General features: G+C 36.8%; 1 protein-coding gene across 1 annotated transcript in view; it reads left to right on the top strand.

The window, feature by feature from the left end:
* Nucleotides 1-1,865: 1,865 nt before the first annotated feature.
* Nucleotides 1,866-20,131, top strand: part of MOB2 (MOB kinase activator 2) — a 120,838-nt gene continuing 102,572 nt past the window's right edge. Inside the window, exon 1 of the mRNA XM_087716566.1 lies at nucleotides 1,866-1,992. Within this exon, the coding sequence (XP_087572692.1) occupies nucleotides 1,976-1,992 (17 nt within the window). The 5' untranslated portion in view covers nucleotides 1,866-1,975. The remainder of the gene's footprint in view (nucleotides 1,993-20,131) is intronic.

Here is a 20,131-nt window from a genome sequence, read left to right as displayed (position 1 = left end):
CCTTTCAAAAAGACAACTGAGTTTGTCTATTTCTTCTCTTAATTATTTAGGAAGTTGTTTATTACAGATTTCTTAGAAGTTAAAAACTTTCTGAAGATAAGATGTATTGATGGTACTAAAGATCAAGCTTTTTCAATATGAAGGAAAATTTTATAAAGTGAATCTTTGTTTAAGCATTAAAAAGATATGTGGTTTCTGATAGCTCTTAGTGGGATTTCTTTTTGACCAGGATTGTATGACAAGGCTTTAATGATTTGTTTATAAGTGGGGAGAGATTTCTTCTGCTTTATTTCTGAACATAAGCTTGGATTGTAAAATAGATTCTTTAATTAAGATTAAGTTATGTATGGTAATATTTCTGGTAGCTCTTAATAGTTTTTGCTGATTAGGGTTGAATGTTTTTTGCAATCTGACTATTGATAAAGGTTGAGTTATGGGAAGAAAATACTTTTTAAAAAAACTTTTGATTATTAAATAAGGTGCTAAGTTAGCCAAATTGTTCATAGTCTAAAGAGAGGGAGAGTAATCATCTGTCTATCTGTCTGCCTATTCTATCTATCTATCTATCATCTATCTATCTATCTATCTATCTATCTATCTATCTATCTATCTATCATCTATCTATCTATTTTTCTATTTTCTGTCTCTTTCCACTTTTTCTTTCTTCTTAGTTTGCATTATTTTTTTTCTTGGTATTTGTAAAAATTAAGAATAATTAAAGTCCTTGCTTGTGGGCAAATGGTATTTCTTGCAGATATTCCAATGCATCACGAAGAAACTACTCTGGAACTTTAGAATTCAAAAAGACAAGCATCTGTGACATAACACCCCAGACAATTCTTGCTAAGAAAAGCAAAACTGTTTGGATAGTGGATGTTGCAGTATATGGAGACAGCACAATAGAAGAGAAAGAATTGGAGAAAATCCCCAAATACAAAAACCTAGAAATAGAACAACTGTGGGAATAAAAAGCAAAGATAAGTGCCTTGGGGACAATCCCAAAACAACTGAAGCACTGGTTGAGCATCATTAGCATTGTCAAAATCATCATCATGTCAATTGCAAAAGGCAGCTTTATTTGGAAGAGCTTGAATCTTATAATGATAACTTTTAACTCCATCGAACAACTTCTGCCTATCTCAGGTCCTTGGGACTCGATAGCTGGATAATAATGCCAAGTCCAGTCAAAACATCTGGCTGACCGTGCAACTAATCATAATAATTCTATTCATAGCTGCTGAGAAATAAGCGTACGCCAATTTTTGTCAAGTTAGAATTAAAAAAAAAGATAAAACGGAGTATTATATATTATTTCTCTGTAGTTTCCTCCTTCTGCAACTTGCTCTAAATCGCGCCTGCCGAGGGGAAAAAAACGCACATCCGCGTGCAACTCAGCGGCTGCCCCTCGGTTTCTCTTCTTGCAGCAGCCGTCGGTCTCGCTCTTCGCTCCTTTTAAAAGCGGCTCGGAGCCGGACTCCATTTCCCATCTTTCCTCAGGCGCGCTGTCCCTTCCGCGTTGCCGTAGCCGGGCGTGGGAGAGAGGAGAGGGGAGGGGAAAATGTTGGAGGAAAGGCTGTGTGTTTACTTCCGGCCACCCTGAGAGCCGAGGGTGTGTGTTGCTCGCTTACTTCGGCTGGTTGGCTGAAGGGAACCCGGCGGGCGCTGCCTTGGGGGCGGGAACCCAGCGGAGCCGCCCGGAGGCGGGGGGCGGGGGGGGGGGAGAGGAATAAAAAAAAATAACGGCGGTTTCGGACGGAGGCAGCAGCGACGCGAAGGAGTCAGGCGGGACGAGGTCCGCGTTGGGACCGGCACCCATGAGTCACCTCCGAGGCCATTGCGGACGGTGAAGCGAGCTCAGCAGGCAGGCAAGCAGGCAAGCAGGCAGGCAAGGACGTAGCCGGACCCGCTGCCTGCTCGCTCGCTCGCCCGGCCCACAGCACCGCAGCGGCGTCTTGCAGGAGGCGGCGGTGGCGTCATGGACTGGCTCATGGGGTGAGTAGTAGCGCTAAGTGGGGTGGTTGCTTTTAAGGCAGGCGCTGCTTCCAGGTCGGTGGTTCTGCCCCCCCCCCCCATTCTCCTCCTCCTCCTCGAGGGATGTCCCTGCTCGCCCAAGTCTTCTCCTCTTCCTCTCCTGGACTGTGGGAAGACGCCGGGTCAGTTAGGCGCGCCGAAAGTTGGAAGTTTGTTCTTGAGTCGTGCGTGGCCGATGACTTCTTCCTCCCCCCACCCCTCTTCGGCTTCTTTTATTCCCTCTCCCCAATCTCGTCTCTCCGTTTAAAATCGTGGTGGCTTTTGAAAAGAAAAAAAAGTTGGGGGAATGGAAGAAGACGAAAGGTGGTTCCATCCTGTAGGGTAGATTTAAATATTTGCACGGAATCAAAAGTCCATAAAACAAGAATGAAAGTTGGCTGTGGTTAATAAGACACACCACCGTGAAATGTTGTGTGAGAACTTCTGAGTTTGGGGATTCTTTTTTTTTCTTTGCTGTGCATACTTTAGAGCAGTGGTCCCCAACCTTTTTTGTGGCCATGCCTCACCTAAGCATCTTTAAAATCCTGATCCCCCTCCACATATAATTTTTACTTTACTCAAAAAGTGAACTCTACTCATTCAGAGGAAGCCTAAAAGGACATTAGCTTGGTTTAAACAAGGTTCAAATTGCCCCCATTAAAAAAAATCATGCTCCCCTTGTGGGCCGTGGGCGCCACGTTGGGAACCACTGCTTTAGAGAGCAGTTTAAGACTGAGCTTGTAAAGAAATACAAGCGGGACAGTGTTCCAGTCTTGGTGAACTTGGAGTGGTGGTGGTTGGTTTGTTTGTATTTTTTTCTTTTTAGCAAATTTTACTTGAGTAGGACGGTGTGGTTATCATAGACACCTTAAACATGACCTGGCAGCAGATTTCCAGGGAAGAATTGCCAAGCCGTGAGAACATGGGCAAGAGCCCAGAAAGGGTGTGGTGCAGGTGAAATGCACAGTGCTTACTTTAATCTGAGTAATAAATGGCTTCCTGTGGTGGCTAGTGTATTTAAAGTTTTCTGAACAGGGACAGTGATATTTGATCAGATACCATTAACCTACCATTTTCTAAATTGAAAATACAAAGCATTACAATACTTGCTTCCGGATCCTGTGTTGCTAGAGAACAAGGGGCCCAAGAGAAGTAGTAATACTAGTTGAGACTGAAATATGCTATAACAACAGACTACTGACTGCTGATGCTTTTTAAAAATAGCTTTTAAGAAATAGATGCAATATATGGAAAGAGTGGAAAGGGAAATATTTTTAAAAATTAATGGAGTAATGTATTTCAACCTGCCAGCTGTCCAGAATATTATTCTTCAATTGGGTTATTAGAAGGAATTTAATACACAAATGTTCCAAAGGTGTTTTTTCCAAGAGACAACTGGACCTTCTGTTTTTTTTCTTTGAAGATGTTTTGCTTATCATCCAATAAGCGTTTTGGATGAGAAGTGAAACATCTTCAAAGAAAAAACCAAAAAGTCCAGTTGCCTCTTGGAAAAAGCACCTTTGGGACAAGCATAACCTGGATGACTGAGAATCTCCATAGACATTTAGTTAATACACACATATTGCCTCAGTCTATTGATATTGTAATAATTTGGATTTAAAGTATATCAGTCTCAGCCCATTTCTGTCACTTTAGGTTTCTGTCTTTGCTGTTGCACTTTAACCCACAATTTAAATGCATGTTTGCATGTTGAAAGGTTGAAGAGAAGACCTTGACAGAGGTTAAAATCAAACATTGCCTACTGAAAAGGCGAGCTCAGTGTATTGGGATTGTAATACTCTATTACACAGAAGACAAAAAGTAGACCAACTTCTTATTACTTTAAAGTTACACCAAAGTCTTTGGTGATGGTATGCTGGCTTGATTAAGTTCCTTTATTTACAGTAATTGTCTATACATTCTTGATTTCTATGATTTATAAATATTAGTGCTTCCAAATGCATTTACTAGGTAAGATGTTCTTCAAAAGCTCTTTAGGTTTATTCAATAATTTGATCCTCTTCTACTAAGCATGGCCTAATGACACCTTTTAGAGAAATTTACAAGTTTTCTGCAATTCTAGATCTAACTAGAAGAGAAAACATTCTTGTATGTTATAGTAAGTAAGAAAAATGTATTATCCTGTTATGTGGGAAATTGGCTGTTGATCAACTGAGTTGTTGCCCTTATATTTAACAGTAACTGATCGGATACTATGTTGTTGAAATGCTGGCAGCACCAATATTTTCTTGTTGTAGTCAATTTGTCAAATTCATCCTCCTTACGTTATTCAAAAACCATTCTCTCCTTAGGTGCATGAGCATTTCATGATCTTGAAGCCTGTTTAAAAGTATTTCTCTCATAACTCAAGTATCTGATTTTTGCTGATAGTAAATGATACATTTTAATATTTACCTGTATTGTCTGCTTTTTAAAGTTTTATTTCTACTTACTATGATTTCTGCTTGGGTTGTTTTGGTTTTGAAGGAAAAGAATAGAAGTTACATTTACTTTTTAAAGAACATATAATTTCTTAAAAGAAGCAAGTTACCCAAACAAATCTTATCTGCAGTGCTAAATTTAGTTATCTTTTTCAAGAGAAAGGAAACTTGTGAAATTTCTAATTTTCCTCTCATGTTATTGTATGTTAATATCTTTAAGATGCATTTTTACTGGAACATATTTGGTGTTAACTTCCAAAAGCATTTATTTTTATAGCTGACTTAGCATTTCTTTCTGTCAATCCTAAATATAATATTGGAATGTTTTATAATTTCATTTCATAAATGCCTATGGTAGTATTAGGCCTTCAGTAACGAGAATAGATTAGTTTTATAACCAGGAGTACTTGTTTCTTATTTTTGGTTTTCAGTATTCCAAGTTGATCTTAGGAACTCTATGCCTTTTGAACTTATGTTGAAATTCTCTGGAATTTCAGATTCTCTGGAATTTCAGATACCTAATTTTTAGATTTAATGCTTCTAGACTTTATAAACATAATTAAAAGTATCTACTTCCTTCTCTTGTCTTGAACTTTTTGTGCCTTTCCTCTTTAGCAATAAGCACAAAATGTGAAATAGTATCAGAAATGGAATGTGTATAGGAGAGAATAAAATGAAGTTTTCAAACACTTGTGATAGTGCTTCTAATCTCTTAATAATTAGGGTGTACTCTACATAAAATCTAAGAATGAGAAGATCAAAACTTAATGACATTATATACCAAGTGCATTTTGCATTGTTCAGAAATATTTTGTATATATATACTTAAGAATAAATAATTTATTAATAAATAATATGACAGGTAAGCTGCAGCTTCCATAAGGTCCTTTGAGGATATCAGATATTGAAAATATCATAATGTAACAATCAAAATTTATTCTGATTGTACAAGATAAATAAGCTATAATTTGCTGCTGAACAGTCTGTTAAGATTACTGACTATATGGGCAAATCCAATTGCACCACATATAAGTAGTACACTGTGCAGTAAATTTCACCTTTTAAACCACAGGAACTTTTAATGAGACTACTTTGCATAGAAAATATAATGTGCAGCTTTAATTAATATCCAGAAGTGCATCTTTTTTTCATTTCATTTTGATATAATTTGTTTGAAAGTTTTTTGCATTTTTTGCACACACATAAAAAGATTTCTCTGAAAGGTGGCTAGTTTGTTGCTTTTTTAATTTTAAAGTCATAAATATGCCTACTGGGAAACAATTATAAAAAAACACAACTGCTAAATAAACCTGTGCTTCTGAATATGACAAAAGTATGATTCGACCATCATAGGATCTGCTGCAATGTAACAGAAGCAAGTATCATTTTTTGAAATATTTTAAATACAATTAGCCTAAGAGTATGGGCTGTCAGTCCTCTGGGACAGATTTGGGGGTGCCTGAGGTAGTGACTTAATGGAAAGGAAGAATTGATCTGCCAGTAGTATCCATTCCACTGACAAACAGTACAACCATAACATTTGGATTATATTAGTTCATTTAGACAGTCCCAAAGACAGTTGTTAGGAAATAGGTTCATTTCTAGATTAACATTGCCATTCTGTGAAAGTTTATCTAGCATACTTTTTTTTAACAGTTATTAGCAACATAGTTTAGAAACCTTCACACAAAGCACAAAAATGGCAGCTAGGTTTAAGAGGCATGTCATTAAGCACTGTTTTAGTTACCAAGGCTAGTAATTGATAAACTCTGGTTTCTTTGACTTGGAACCTTTAACATACCTTAATCACAGCAAATTTCCATATACTAATTAATTGCACATTATGCAGAGTGCTTTTTTCTGGCCTTAATATATAATTAATCTGTAGCATGTTCAATTAGTCTATAAATTTTTTTATGAAGAAAAGAAATAACTTTATCACAAATAATAGAAATTGTTCTAACAAAGCTGATATCTCCTTGACAGTAGCAAATTAAGCAACAGATAATTTTAAAGGATTTTCTAGATTCTTTTTTTGCTTTTGCTTTTATCAGTCATTTCAAAAAAGGAATGTAAACTATGGGGCCAATATGCAAATTGAAGAAATAGTATGTTACAATTTGTAATACAAATATTAAAACCCATAGCTGTGTTGTCTTACAATATTGCTATTATCTTTGCTGTACTTCAGTTATGCTATGTTAGGCTCTGCTATAGTTGGGGTGAAATTGCTTGCAGGAACTGCAGACTTTCTCTTTCATTCTGCAGTTTATGGATTCTCAAGTACATTTTGAAAGTGTTTTAGGATCTAAAGAGAGAATAATCAATCCTTCCCCAGCTTTGTCAGTGAAAACTGCTTTAATGGAATTGAACACTTAGCTTGTATTTTTTTGTATGAATTGCATTATTTAAATAATGCATAGCTGACTGATAAAATTTGATTAGTTTCCTTCATATTTACCGGTAATTAAGTTCTTCATTTTTTCCTTCTTTTTAAAAAAAAAACTTTTTAAGTTAAAAAAGGGATGACTTAGAGTCCTAAAACAGGTTTTCCATTCACACTTATATTTAATTTTATAGCACTGTTCTGTCTGTTCTTGAACAATCTGATATTTCTTGCATTGTTCATCAGACTGGGAATAATTTACAGCTGCTGCCTCTTTACACCACTTTGTTCTAAGATAGTCATTTATCTTTAGCATTTTTTCTAGTTCTAAATATGCCTCAGGGCATCAATTTCTAGCAGGAGCAGGGAAGCAACATGTAATCCTATGTCTTGAACTGAATTTTTTTTGTTTCATTTCAATAATTTTCAAGTAATAAAAACAAGTTCAGGCAATAAAAGTAGAACTCATGTCATAAATTTCCATTTTGTAAGTTGCAATGTGCGATAAGCAAAGATCCAGTCATTACCTCTAATGAGGAAGCTTTTAGCATGTGTAATATAGCAACCATTTTCTTGTTTTACCTCTCAGAAATTGTAGATTTTTTTCTGTGTCACTAGCTTGTCCCCAAATTAATATGCTTGATGACATTGATCAGCCCAAATCAATCTACTGCAGGATGAAGACCACCTCATTGAAGGTTGTGGATCATACTCTACTCTGGTCCAGCATACTTAGCTATTTTTGACTTCTTACTTTAGGGCTGAGAGAGGTTGACTAGCCCAGAGTCTCCAATCTGATTTCTATGCTGCGTGCAGTACCATCACCACTATACCTTATTGTTTCTCATTCTGCTACATAGGGGACCTGAACATCTGGAAATAGAAATAAACTCCTATAAACACACACACACACACACACACACACACACACACAGAGACAAAGAGGAAGATCTTTGCCATCTTCCACTTAACTCATAAATTGTTTATGGGCTATAGGGAGAAATGGTGGAATTGTAAATGATACTGTAATTGCTAAATGCACCTAGAAATATTCTTACTGTGAGAACCTTCACAGTATATAAGTTTTCCTCCTTGATGACACCAGATCTTGTACACTTACTTATTTCTGATGAAAATCTTAAAACCAGCTAGATTAATATAAGCATCTTGTTGAACCATCTCGAGTACTTACAGATTTTCTTTGAAAGGGATAGAAATAAGTCAAGTCTTAGTCCTTCTAAGCAGAGGGAAAGACATTACAATGCCGGTCCTAATTCTTGGTTTTTCTCCTGGAGAGAGAGAGCTACATAGTTCCTTTCTTTGCTCTTCATACACAGCTTTTGATTGATACCATTTCCCGCTCCCTAGCCTTGTTCATGAATAGGCCCTTATAAAGAAGCAGGCTGTAGCTCATATGGAAGATTCCTTGGCTCAGAAGAACTGGTTGTCTGTAAGAGATATTGCCTGTTTCTCTCATGGTAGAGCAGATGTTGCCAGTATGGTTTGCCTCTTCAGTCCATGATCAATCTTCCTTCACATTCTTTTATTTTCATATCTTGGATTTTTCAAAATTTGCATGATGTAAAACACTTCTTTAAAAACACATTTATAGTTTGGGATTGGTTGAAAACTTCCTTGCCAATCTATCAACATTTTTCATTTGATTGGTACAAATTCGGATCCATTATTTCAGGTTGGTACATTCTGAAACTGCATGGGATTACTGATTGATTGCTGGACTATACTTCTACCTTGCTTTAATCAGATCACTCTCAATGGCTTACAGGGCATATAAACAAAAGTTAAAACATCCTTGGTAAAGTTAAAGCCAGTCAGGAACAATCATAACAAGGATAACAATAACCTCAGCCTCCTCCCTTCCCCCATCTAAGGGCACAAAAAGATAAAGAATAAAACAGGAAACAAAAAGTTGGCATCGGTTATAAACTCAAGAAAAGGCCCCCTAAAAGAACTTTGTTTTTTTAACAGTTTTCAGAAGACTGACAAAGAATACTGTGCATTTATTTTAGAAGATGTAACCTTTCTATAGCTATGGGCTATGTTTTATAGTATTCTTTGAGTAACTATGATTGCAGTAGAGGGGGCAAAATATGAAAATAGCGTTTAATCTTTCAGTTAAACTTGGTACACTGTTTGTTACTATTAATATTAACCTTTTAACAACTATATGAACACGTCTAAACATAGAGAAAATGCACATCTGGGAAAAATCTTCTACTTTGCGAAAGAAGTTCTTCATCCCACAGTGGATAGACAATGGGTAAAATGATGATGGTGAGAAAACAATGTGCAGGCTGTAATATTGCATATGATTGTTTTCTTCTATCAGTATAGTTGTGTACAAATGTGTAGAATTTTTTACTATTCTGGAGCACAGTCAAATTCTTTAGTTAAATCAGATGGAGCACCTCTAAAATAACAAAACAGTGCAGGTAAAAAACAAAAAAATTCTCACCAATCTATATGTTCTCAGTCTGAATAGAGAGATGAAAACTTCTAGCCCTGCTGAATTTCAGCAACGTGATCATAAATGGCAGGAAATCACAAATAGTCCTCCACTTTTAAATAACATTTGGACTGTAATTTTCAAGTTTTTTGCCACAGAAACTGGTAGAAAACTATAGGAAAATGTGATCATGTGACTGCACAACACTGCAAAGTAATTGTAAATGCCGGACAGTTGCCAAATACCAAAATTTCAGTCACATAACTGTGAAAGCAGGATGATGGTCATAACTTCTAATTTAATGAAGGATGTTGTTAATTTGAACCATTGTTAAGTAAACAGTTGTAAATCGAGGACTTCCTTTACAAATTGTACAAATCCTTAGCTACCCATTTGGATTGATTTAAAATGTATTTTGTACATGTGCACTTATCGGTGTATGTTTTATGTCTGTGATAAGATAATCTGTAGGAGCCTTTCTGAATATAATGGAGATAAACCTATTGTGGCTATCAAAATAATGTATGTGGAACAGCATGTGTGGGATGTGGACACTTCATTCCACATATTTTTAATACAAAGAGTTGCATATCGGGATGCCATAGTCAATATAGATTTCATATTAATGTCCTTTAGATTTGATTGTAAGTAAGGAGGTTTTCAGATTCAGTGCACTTAAAATACTGAACAATACTATAGATATAATTCATATTCTGTATAATCATTACATTGGGCAACAAAGATTTTGCTTCCTGAACACTTTTTGTTGTATCTTACAGACTTTTGGCTGCTAATTATGAAAATAACCTGTAATTTAACACACAGTATATCATTTTATGGAAATCTTCTGTTTTTACACAATGCTAGTATATAAAATCTTTAGTATCTGTTGGCTATGCTGCACACCTGAAGGAAATACATGAAAACAGGGAACTGTTATTGAAGTACATATAGTAACCAAGTACAACTGGAATAACTGTGGAGATCTAAAAGTAGTGGCTGTGCTGCTTGGAATGCAGCTCAGATATGCCAAGTGCTGTTGTTACATATGGGAATAGGACAGCTGTGCAAGAGTGTCACATTACATTAAAAAGAAATGGCCACTCTGAAAGAATTTGGTTTCAGGACAGAAAAGCATGGCACATGAACCTCTTGTTGATCCAGCAAGGATATTTGCCTCACATAAAGCTCAGACTGATGAAAAAATTTGTAGAAGCGATGAACAAGGAAGGTGAAGGTTTTTATTACCATCTGAGAGAGATCTTTCCAAAAATAACTGATGCCAAGTTTAAGGAAGGCATTTTTGTTGGTCTACAGATCAGATACATTATCAATGATGAACAATTCAAAGATCTGTCAGTGGGGCCATAGAAAATCACCTGGAAAGCATTCAAGGATCCCATTGAGAATTTTCTTAGAATTACAGAGCATCAAATTACATTCAACTGGTTGACAAATAACTTACAGTATACAAGACCATGAAGTGCAACATGAAGTTTCATTTTCTGCATCTATAGTTGGGCTTAATTCCTGCCAATCTAAGTGCAGTCAGTGGTAAATATGGTGAAAGGTTTCGCCAGGACCTTGCCATAATGGAAAAAGAAGAATCAAGGCAACTGGAATCCATCAATGCTGCCTGACTTGTTGAACATTGCAGCGAGATGCAATGCAAATGAAAATCAGCAACAAAACACTTTTAGCCGTGTTAAATCCATGTAGCATGTCAGAAACATCTTGTAATTAAAATACATTGTAGTCATTAAAATTAACTTCATATTTTTTAAGATTCCTATGTGATAGTCATTTTGAAATTATATTTGTGTTCAATTTGAAGGGGTCTATCATAATCTCAAAAATTGTTCAGGAGCCAAACTTTTGGAGAAAAAAATATTATCCAGTGTTGTTATTTGAGCCGTGGTGGCGCAGTGGTTAGAATGCAGTACTGGAGGTTACCTCTGCTGACTGCCAGCTGTCGGCAGTTCGGTTCTCATTGGCTCGAGATTGACTCAGCCTTCCATCCTTCCGAGATCAATAAAATGAGGAGCCAGATTGTGTGTGTGTGGGGGGGGCAATATGCTGACTCTGTAAACCATTTAGAGATGGCTGTATAGCACTGTGAGGTGGTATATAAGTCTAAGTGCTGTTGCTATTACTATTTATGAATCTAATGGACACTGGCAGTACTTTTTTCAGACTGTTAGACTAAGATGGGTCTTCTTCAACAATGTCATTCCTGAATGCAGCATGTCTTTGTACAAATAAAACTAGGATTTGCTCCCTTTCTTCCTCTCACATTTGTACATGTTCTGTGCTTTATCAATTGGTACACTAATTAGTTAACTTTTTTCTAATATATCAATTGTTGGATCCATGTTAGATAATGTTAGATAAAATTGGATAACTCAAATATAAGTTGAGTTGAACTTGTGATTACATGAACATGCTTTTATTATTTTCATTATGACAATGTTAAGGTAATGATTTAATAGCTGACCAGCTGCTGTAAGGCTGTAAACCAAGATGATGAAATGAGAATGAGTCAGAAGGTTTACTGCCACTTTAAGAAACTGTCTATATAAGTGAGGCCCTGTGAGGGTGGTTTCTCTCTCCCTGTGTGCTTCTGTGTTATAGTTGAAGATTGATTGATTGCCTCGCTTTGCTTAGTACATTTATGTCTGCCTGCCTGCCTGCCTCTCATCTATCTATCTATCTATCATCTATCTATCTATCTATCTATCTATCTATCTATCTATCTATCTATCTATCTATCTATCTATCTATCTATCATCTATCTATCTATCCCTTGTAAGACAAACCTCTCTGTACTGTAATTTGCTCCTGGGCTGTCTCAAAATAGTAGTCACACTGTGCACACTCTGACAGACAGTATAGAAGTGATTGTCAGCATTTAATGAGATGTTAAAAGCCTCATATTCTAATTAATAACCAGGTCTGAATACACTTAGCTTTTTATGTAAGTTAAGATAATGCTACATTAATCAATGAATAATTTGCTTATTCTCCCTTGGGCAGATATTTGCCTCATTTTTGCTTTTATAAGTTGCAGAAACCTACCTCTATTTTTCACCTCGTAGAAGTGTGATAGATAAGTTTTCCTTCAGTTTCTCTTTTTTTTATTTAAATAGACATTTAATACTGGGACATTTCTCCCTTGTAAACGAATAAAATGCAAAGTCTGATTAGCTTAGGGCCAATTTTGTCTTTATATTAAGTTACAGAAAAATCATAGTGTGGCTTTGTTAAAATAAATACACAATAAGTTAATACGGTACAAATTAAGAAAATAGTAGCCTAGTGAATTCTATTAATGAGATTCTTATCATGCACTCATTATTTTAAAGAAATTCCTAAAACTCTTTTTTGTGATTTTTTAAAAAAAAATCACTTTGAATTATATATTGTTTTTCTTAAAGCAAGGATTTCCCTTGTTTTGAAGTCCTTTGCATCTACACATTATTTCTAAAGATGTGGTTTTATACCAGGCCCTTTCAGTAAAATAACTAAAAGTCATATACTTTTTTTAGATTAAGCAATTGGTATCTTCTAAACATGTCTGACACTTTTGAAATATTGATTGATTCATTGTGGGAATCTTCATAGGATCATAGGAATAGAAGGAATCTTGTGGAGATCTAGTTCAAACACTGCCCAGGGCAGGAATGCTCAGGCAATCCCAGACAAATTACTGTCCAAACTTTGTTTAAAGACCTGCACTGATGGAGCACCCATGATTTAGGAAGCAGGTTATTATACTACCTAATATTAATTCTGTGGTTAACAGTTTAACTATTACAAACTCCCAGCCCACGGGCCGGATGTGTCACACACTGTCCATGCCCATGCTCATTTTAGCGAAGGGGGAAAAATAGCAATAGCAATAGCAATAGCAGTAGACTTATATACCGCTTCATAGGCCTTTCAGGCCTCTCTAAGCGGTTTACAGAGAGTCAGCATATTGCCCCCAACAATCTGGGTCCTCATTTTACCCACCTCGGAAGGATGGAAGGCTGAGTCAACCCTGAGCCGGTGAGATTTGAACCGCTGAACTGCTGATCTAGCAGTAGCCTGCAGTGCTGCATTTAACCACTGCGCCACCTTGGCTCAGGATGAAAAAGTCCCGATATGTCACGTAACATGGCCATGATATCCCTGATATCCCTGATCTACATAAAGTATGCTTCCAGAACATGGTCTTAGTTCTGAGGGAAAACTTGATCTCCTTTTGTAAATACTTCATTGCGTATTCCTCCAAGGCAGAAAAATGCAGTGTTTGAAACAGGACGCAAACAGGAAGTGCTCTTCACAACCAGAAATTACTAAAACTGAAAGAAAACTGGTGTGACAGTGTCACAGCTACAAGTTTTAAATTATGTGAACTCAAAGAGAAAGATATTTTCTAAATGAGACACTATGTTAATGTAGGAAATAAGAGATAAGGATTTCCTTTTTGAAAGTGCAATCATAGCACCCGCACTTCTTTTGCATGTATTTTGCCATTTCTAAGGCAAAAGAAAAGCAAGGCAGTGTTCTTTTATCTAGATGGCAACATCTCTTCACTCCTTCAAGATACCAGCCAAATTCAGACATAGTAGCTATGTTAATCATTACATGAATAAACTCCCATAAACAGAGAGAACACTTAAACTTTACCATGTTACCAAGTATAAATGGACATCAGAAATCTTTTATGGCTTGTACGACGTTGGATAAATAACAGATTGTTTTGTTTTATCTAAACTCTTTTTTTCGTTTTGAGGAATATAGCTATTTCAATGAAAAAGTCTACTGAATGCTAGAATAAAAAATGATAACAGTATTAAGGCCTTACTCTGTGACATACAGGACAAATTAACAATGTTAGATGAGATGATATTTACTGCAAACTAAAGGTCAGCTCATGCACATCAACATTATGAAGTACTTTTGTCACAGTGTAAAAATAAATCGACACAAAGAATGTCAAAATTGCTTCCTCTCTCCATCTTATACAGTCAAGTTTTAACTACTTTGTTGCATTTTAGTCCTAAAAGATTTGAATTAAGACAATAGATATTGTGGCAAAATGGCTCTTCTTTTAATGCAGAAGAATCAATATTCTTTTGATTGATACAATTTTATTTTTGTCTTTCAACAGTTGCATGGTAAAAAACCACAGAACTGGGTGGTGGTTTTAACAGTTCAGTGGATTCTGTTCTTCAGTTTAATTCTGATGTGATGTGCAAAAGATAGGGGCTAGAAAGATTCAGTATGACATAGTGATTCAGGACTTGGAATACAAATCTGGAGATCAAATTCAAGTCTACTCTTGGTTGAAAAAGCTCTATGGGTGACTTTGCGCTTTCTCTCCTCTTTCTCTCTCTTAATCCCCCTCCATTGCAGAATACTGTTATGGCAAGAAAATGAAGGGAGAACTCTATAGAAGTCAATTTGAGCTGTTGAAGAAAATAAATATACTAATGTTTATATCTAAATAAATATACTTTTTTGAGAGTCATCTCCTGTCATTGCAATATAAATTACATTCATGCAGAGTTTTCTGATTTGAAGTACTTTCATGCCATTGCAGTTGAATAATATGATCTAAATTAAATATTGTTATTTATGCATTACATCAGGGGTGTCAAACTAGCGGCCGATGGGCCAGATGTGTCACATGCAGGCCATGCCCACCCCAACTCCACAAATGGAAATAACTGCATTTAGTGTTACACAGGAGACTAGTTTGACTTCAAGGAGTCTTAGAAGAGTTAATCCCACAACATTGCTATCACAACTTCAATCTGTCACCTAAAATTAACATTATTGATTGCATCGGTGTAACCCTAACATTGTAAAATACTTTTTTACTAACTACCTGTGTGGAAATATTATTTAAAGTTACAACTACATTTAAAGTGATACTTGACAGTAGGAAGGCAAAAACGGTTTGTTTGGAAATTAAGAAAAAAAAAGTTCTGCCTAGAAGACAGAGTATTTCAAGACCCAGAAAACTATTTTCACACTCGAGCAATGCATGCTGGAAAACATTTGCATTTTTTCCATTGCTAGCACATAAAGCTTGAAATTATAATTAAGTTTGTAACTGCAGTAATTATAGCAAGGAATGGGTGTAAAAATCATTTTTAAATTACAGTACTATACCTTTGGGCCACCTCAGTACTATCTGCATTTTCATAAACAGTTATTTTGTGGCACAAGTTGATAACATATTTAGTATATTGTTATACAGAAGAGCCAAAGCTCACTATTAATATATTTTAGAACATGGGTCCTCAAACTATAGCCTGTAGCCGCATGCAGCCCACCAAAGCCATTAATCTGGCCTGCACAGGACCATGGGACTGCCCCGCCCATATCACCCCTCCCACTTTGTGACTGAGCACACAGATGGCCATTTCCACCCATTTTTGCCCCCAAAACAGGCCTTTTTGCTTGTTTTTGCTTAAGGAGGTGGGGGAGGTGACAAATGATGTGCATAGATGTCCCAAGAGGCCAGAAAATGGGCCCTCCCCACCTCCAGAACATACAGATAGATAGATAGAGACAGAGAGAGAGAGGGACAGACAGAGGGACAGACAGTCTGTGAGACAATGGGAAAAAAACACCAGAAATTCAGACCTTCCAACTCCTCGCAAAAAAAAAAAAAAAACCCTCATGAAGTTGGAAGTAGTCCCACAGACTACTTTTCTTTCCCTGCATGTGGCAGTGGAGAATGGAATAGGAAAGCAGGTTATTGAAGGGATGTGGCTGCCATGGGAGGGGTGTGGGGTGTGTGGGACCTATGTGTGTGTGTGAGAGAGAGAGGGGGCGGGGAGAGGGGGAGATGGAGAGAACATTGCTGCCAGACCTGGATAATTCTCCGAGGTTGGATCAGATCTCTCTCTCTCTCCCTCCCTCCCCCCTCCCTCCCCCTCCCTCCCCCTCCCTCCCTCTCACGCACACACCATTTTTTCTTTGGGATCACAGCATAGATGCACCTCCCAGAATTGCAAAGCTGAAGGCCTTCAGATGGAGCATTTTGGAAATGTGTGTCCCTACTGCAATCCCAATAAAGAATGATTGGCAGGAAAAGGGTGTGTAGGTTGGCAGCTGGGGAGGTGCTCTGGAGATCTGGGCCAAGTTGCACAGCCTTCACTGGCTCAGTTAACCAGTGGGCAGCAATTAAAGGGCTGAACCTCCATGAAGTGACAGGAGAAGGGAAGGGCTGCCTCCTGTGTGGGCCACGCCCTCCCGCTTCACTCGGGCTTCTTTTTGGAGGAGAGCGTATATTTGAAGGCTAAAATAAGGCTTGACCTTATTTTTTGGAGAAACATGGTAGCAATCCTTGGCTGACTTCAAGGAAGGTCAGCAGGACAAAACTGGTGAGGATGTTTGGATGGGAGACCACCTTGAAAATAAATCTGGAGAGCAGGAAATAACATGTCCAGACAACGGAAAGGACAACCATTTCCATGCTATTGCCAAGAAAAGAGTATGGAACTGTCTCTGCAATTATCTGGATTTTCATCCATCTTGAGAGTTTACTGTTCCCACTAGATGTCTGATCTGAGCATGCAAAAGAGTATCATATATGAGCAGTATTACCAGGAAAGACCAGAGCTGTACACTAAATTGCAAATTGAAAAAAAAACACCTCTGAACAAAGCAGTGGCTAACTTCTTGCAAATTTGATGAGAAAATTACCGTGACATATCTATGATTTCATGAGTTGTAAAACAGATGACCAGAGTCATCAACCTGAAGTTGATTTCAACTTGAAGAAGCTTTTCTACTCAAATAGTAAGTGGGGAAAATGTACTAGTTCTATTTAGCTTAACTCAGAAGAATTTATCTTGTATTGAAACAGGCTTTGGCTTTGTTTGTTTTTAAATGGAGACTGGTTGAAGTCTTAAAATGTTTTTTTTCCTATAACAGAGGCACTGTGTATGACCCAGTTACATTTCACTGCAAAAAAATGGAAAAATGGTTTTTATCATGTTATTTTAAAATTGACATTAATATCATAATGGCTACCACAGATACATAATTTGTATCCCATCAGCTGTGTATGATAATGCACATTGGCTTAATCAACCTACCATATCATCAGCTTGGGATAAAATCCTTCCTGGTATGCAGGATTTAACAAACAGCTGTCATGCAGGTTATAATGGCTGGTAGGTTGTTAAGCTTAATGGATCATAATTCAGAAAGCCATGTATCCAAGCTAGACAGCCACTGTTTTATTTGAACGAAGGGTCTGTATGTTGCATTGCAAACTGTCTTTGAAAGTCCTGGATTTGCAAAATTATGGCAGCCATCTTACTTAGGATATAACTACCTTTCAAAAAATCACACTTGTATACTGCTGCCATTGTTGTATAATATTATTTTAGAAATTCAATAAGCTAGCTCTGGTTCCTAAGAGAGAAAATGCTATTTCACTGTTTAAAAATTTACCAATATTATATGATGTAAAAATACAAAATACATTTCTGTTTTAATGAATAGAATTCCAGCTGATGTTACATCATCATTGGAGATAAGCTATATTATAGAATAACAGAGTTGGAAGGAACCTTGAAGGTCTTCTACTCCAACCCCTGCTCAACATAATAAAATGTCATAAATTCAAGTGAGGTCACATGGTGACCACTTAATAACTGCAATGACCTATGACAATGAGAGAAATTCTATGCTCAGTTGTGGTTGTTAAGTGGAGACTGCCTTTACTTTATATAAATCAAGCTGCCTTCTGCTTGGTTTTTATGCATGTAGGAAAGTGTCTGCATGTGTGTTGAGATTTTCAACTGTCAAGTTTTCTCTCTTTTTACTTGAAAAATCTTCCTTTTGTATAATGCTTGATTATTAATTATATATTTTCACATTGTTTAACAATTCGTTTTCTCTTGGTACTCTTACAAATTGTGTTTAAACATAGCACTACAGATAATTTTACCAGACAACAGCCTGTTCTGTTGTTCATTTCTTAAACTAATAGCACAAAGTCCTGAGAATACAGGAAAGGAAATCTGTTATTCTAGTTTAAAACATTTTTGGAGAATACAGCAATTTTAGTTGTCTTATGTCATTGGGTATATTAGTATATAAAACCTAGTTTCTGGTTAGCCATGGTTTATTTATTTCTGAACCAAGGAAACTAGTTTGTTTTCCCATATACTTTACCTTCCCCATTTCATGACATTTTGAACCTAGGGTGCTTTTACAGTACAATATAGTATAGTACTACTGTACTGTTTCTGAATAGATTGTTCTCCTATTGAATGTACTGATTGGTTTTTAAATTGTTTTAATATTTTAATAATTAAGGACATTTTATCTTTTGGGGTTTTGTTTTAATTATCTAAGTCTCTTGGAGTCATCTGTATGAGATTGGCAATTTTATTAATCAAATCAATAAAGTCACTTCAATCTCGCCTGAGCGTCTTCTGATGGCTTTGATGCAGAGTAACACTAATCCTAACCCTAACCCCCTTGCTGTTTTACCTGCAACACAAAATAACTTTACACTGTAGTTAATAATTGATCAAAGGAGTCTCTCTCCTTAAACATTTGCTTTCTCTGGACCATGAATCTCAAAACTCAAATCAGGATGTGGGTCACATGAGGGACTAGTTCACTCAGGGCTGCAACACCCTAAATATTTCATACATTGAAGTAAATTGAGTTAAAAATAAAGATGGTCATTAAACAAAAATCTATTGAGTACAATTAAAAAAAACCTCTAACCTCCTCAACTATTTTCCTTAGCCATTCCTAGGTGCAGCATAATATAAATGTAATAAGGGTCTGGAAATATTGTAATGCTCAGAAAGGTGGCCTTGAGGCACAACCTTCATGGTTTGGCTAACAAAGCACTTCTGTTGTCAGGAGACCTTTAAAGCTGGATCCAAAGTGAGCTGTTATTTTCTTTTCTTTCTGCCCATGTGCCAGCCTCACATCTGTCTAATGGCATGTCTGAAGATACTGTATTCCAAAAGAAGAGAAGATCTTCATGGATATCCTCATCACCAAAGCAAACGATGGCAAGTTTAAAATGGAAGTCTATCAAAAAAACAATCTATACCAACCAGGACTCCTTTACCAAAGGAGGAATCCAACTTTCCACAAGAGGAACAGCGTAAGAACTACAATAGTACAAGTGCACTGCAGCAATCCACAGCTCCAGGAAAAGAAAACGAAGTACCTACCTTTAAATCATCGTCCAACAAAATTGATACCCTGTAACTTTATTAAAGCGCTGACCATCTAACCCAGTGTTTCTCAACCTTGGTGACTTTCAGTCCTGTGGACTTCAACTCCCAGAATTCCCCCAGCCAGCTATGCTGGCTGGGGGGATTCTGGGAGTTGAAGTCCAAAGGACTGAAAGTCGCCAAGGTTGAGAAACACTGATCTAACCCACTATAGCACAATCAAAACAAGCATGAATGGGCTAATACTATATATCAAAAACATCTCAGAAACAACCAACACACATCGCCATAGCACACAACAACTAAAGCCCTCTAAAATGTCGTAAGCAAATAAAAAGACCCAGTAGGCCAAGAAGAAAAAGCAAGACTCATCTCAACATATAATGTAAGGACTATAGCAGCCACTATTTAGAACAGACAGACAGAAGACTAGTAGAACACATCCATGAACACTAGCAGTGAGAGAACAAAATGAAATCCCTTAATATTACATGGTCAGGCTCAACCATAGTTTCAGCTGGGAAACTCTGAGCATCTTAGACCAAAATGTTAAATCCAAAATGCCAGGGAATTCCTGGTAACTTATCCTTCAAACAAATCAGCCATCAATAAG

Source organism: Thamnophis sirtalis, unplaced genomic scaffold (genome assembly GCF_051295495.1).
Source record: "Thamnophis sirtalis isolate CommonGarterSnake01/CBP01778 unplaced genomic scaffold, rThaSir2_p1.2 scaffold_1, whole genome shotgun sequence".
Taxonomy (NCBI): Eukaryota; Metazoa; Chordata; class Lepidosauria; order Squamata; family Natricidae; genus Thamnophis; species Thamnophis sirtalis.
This window is presented reverse-complemented; position numbering and strand designations above follow the sequence as displayed.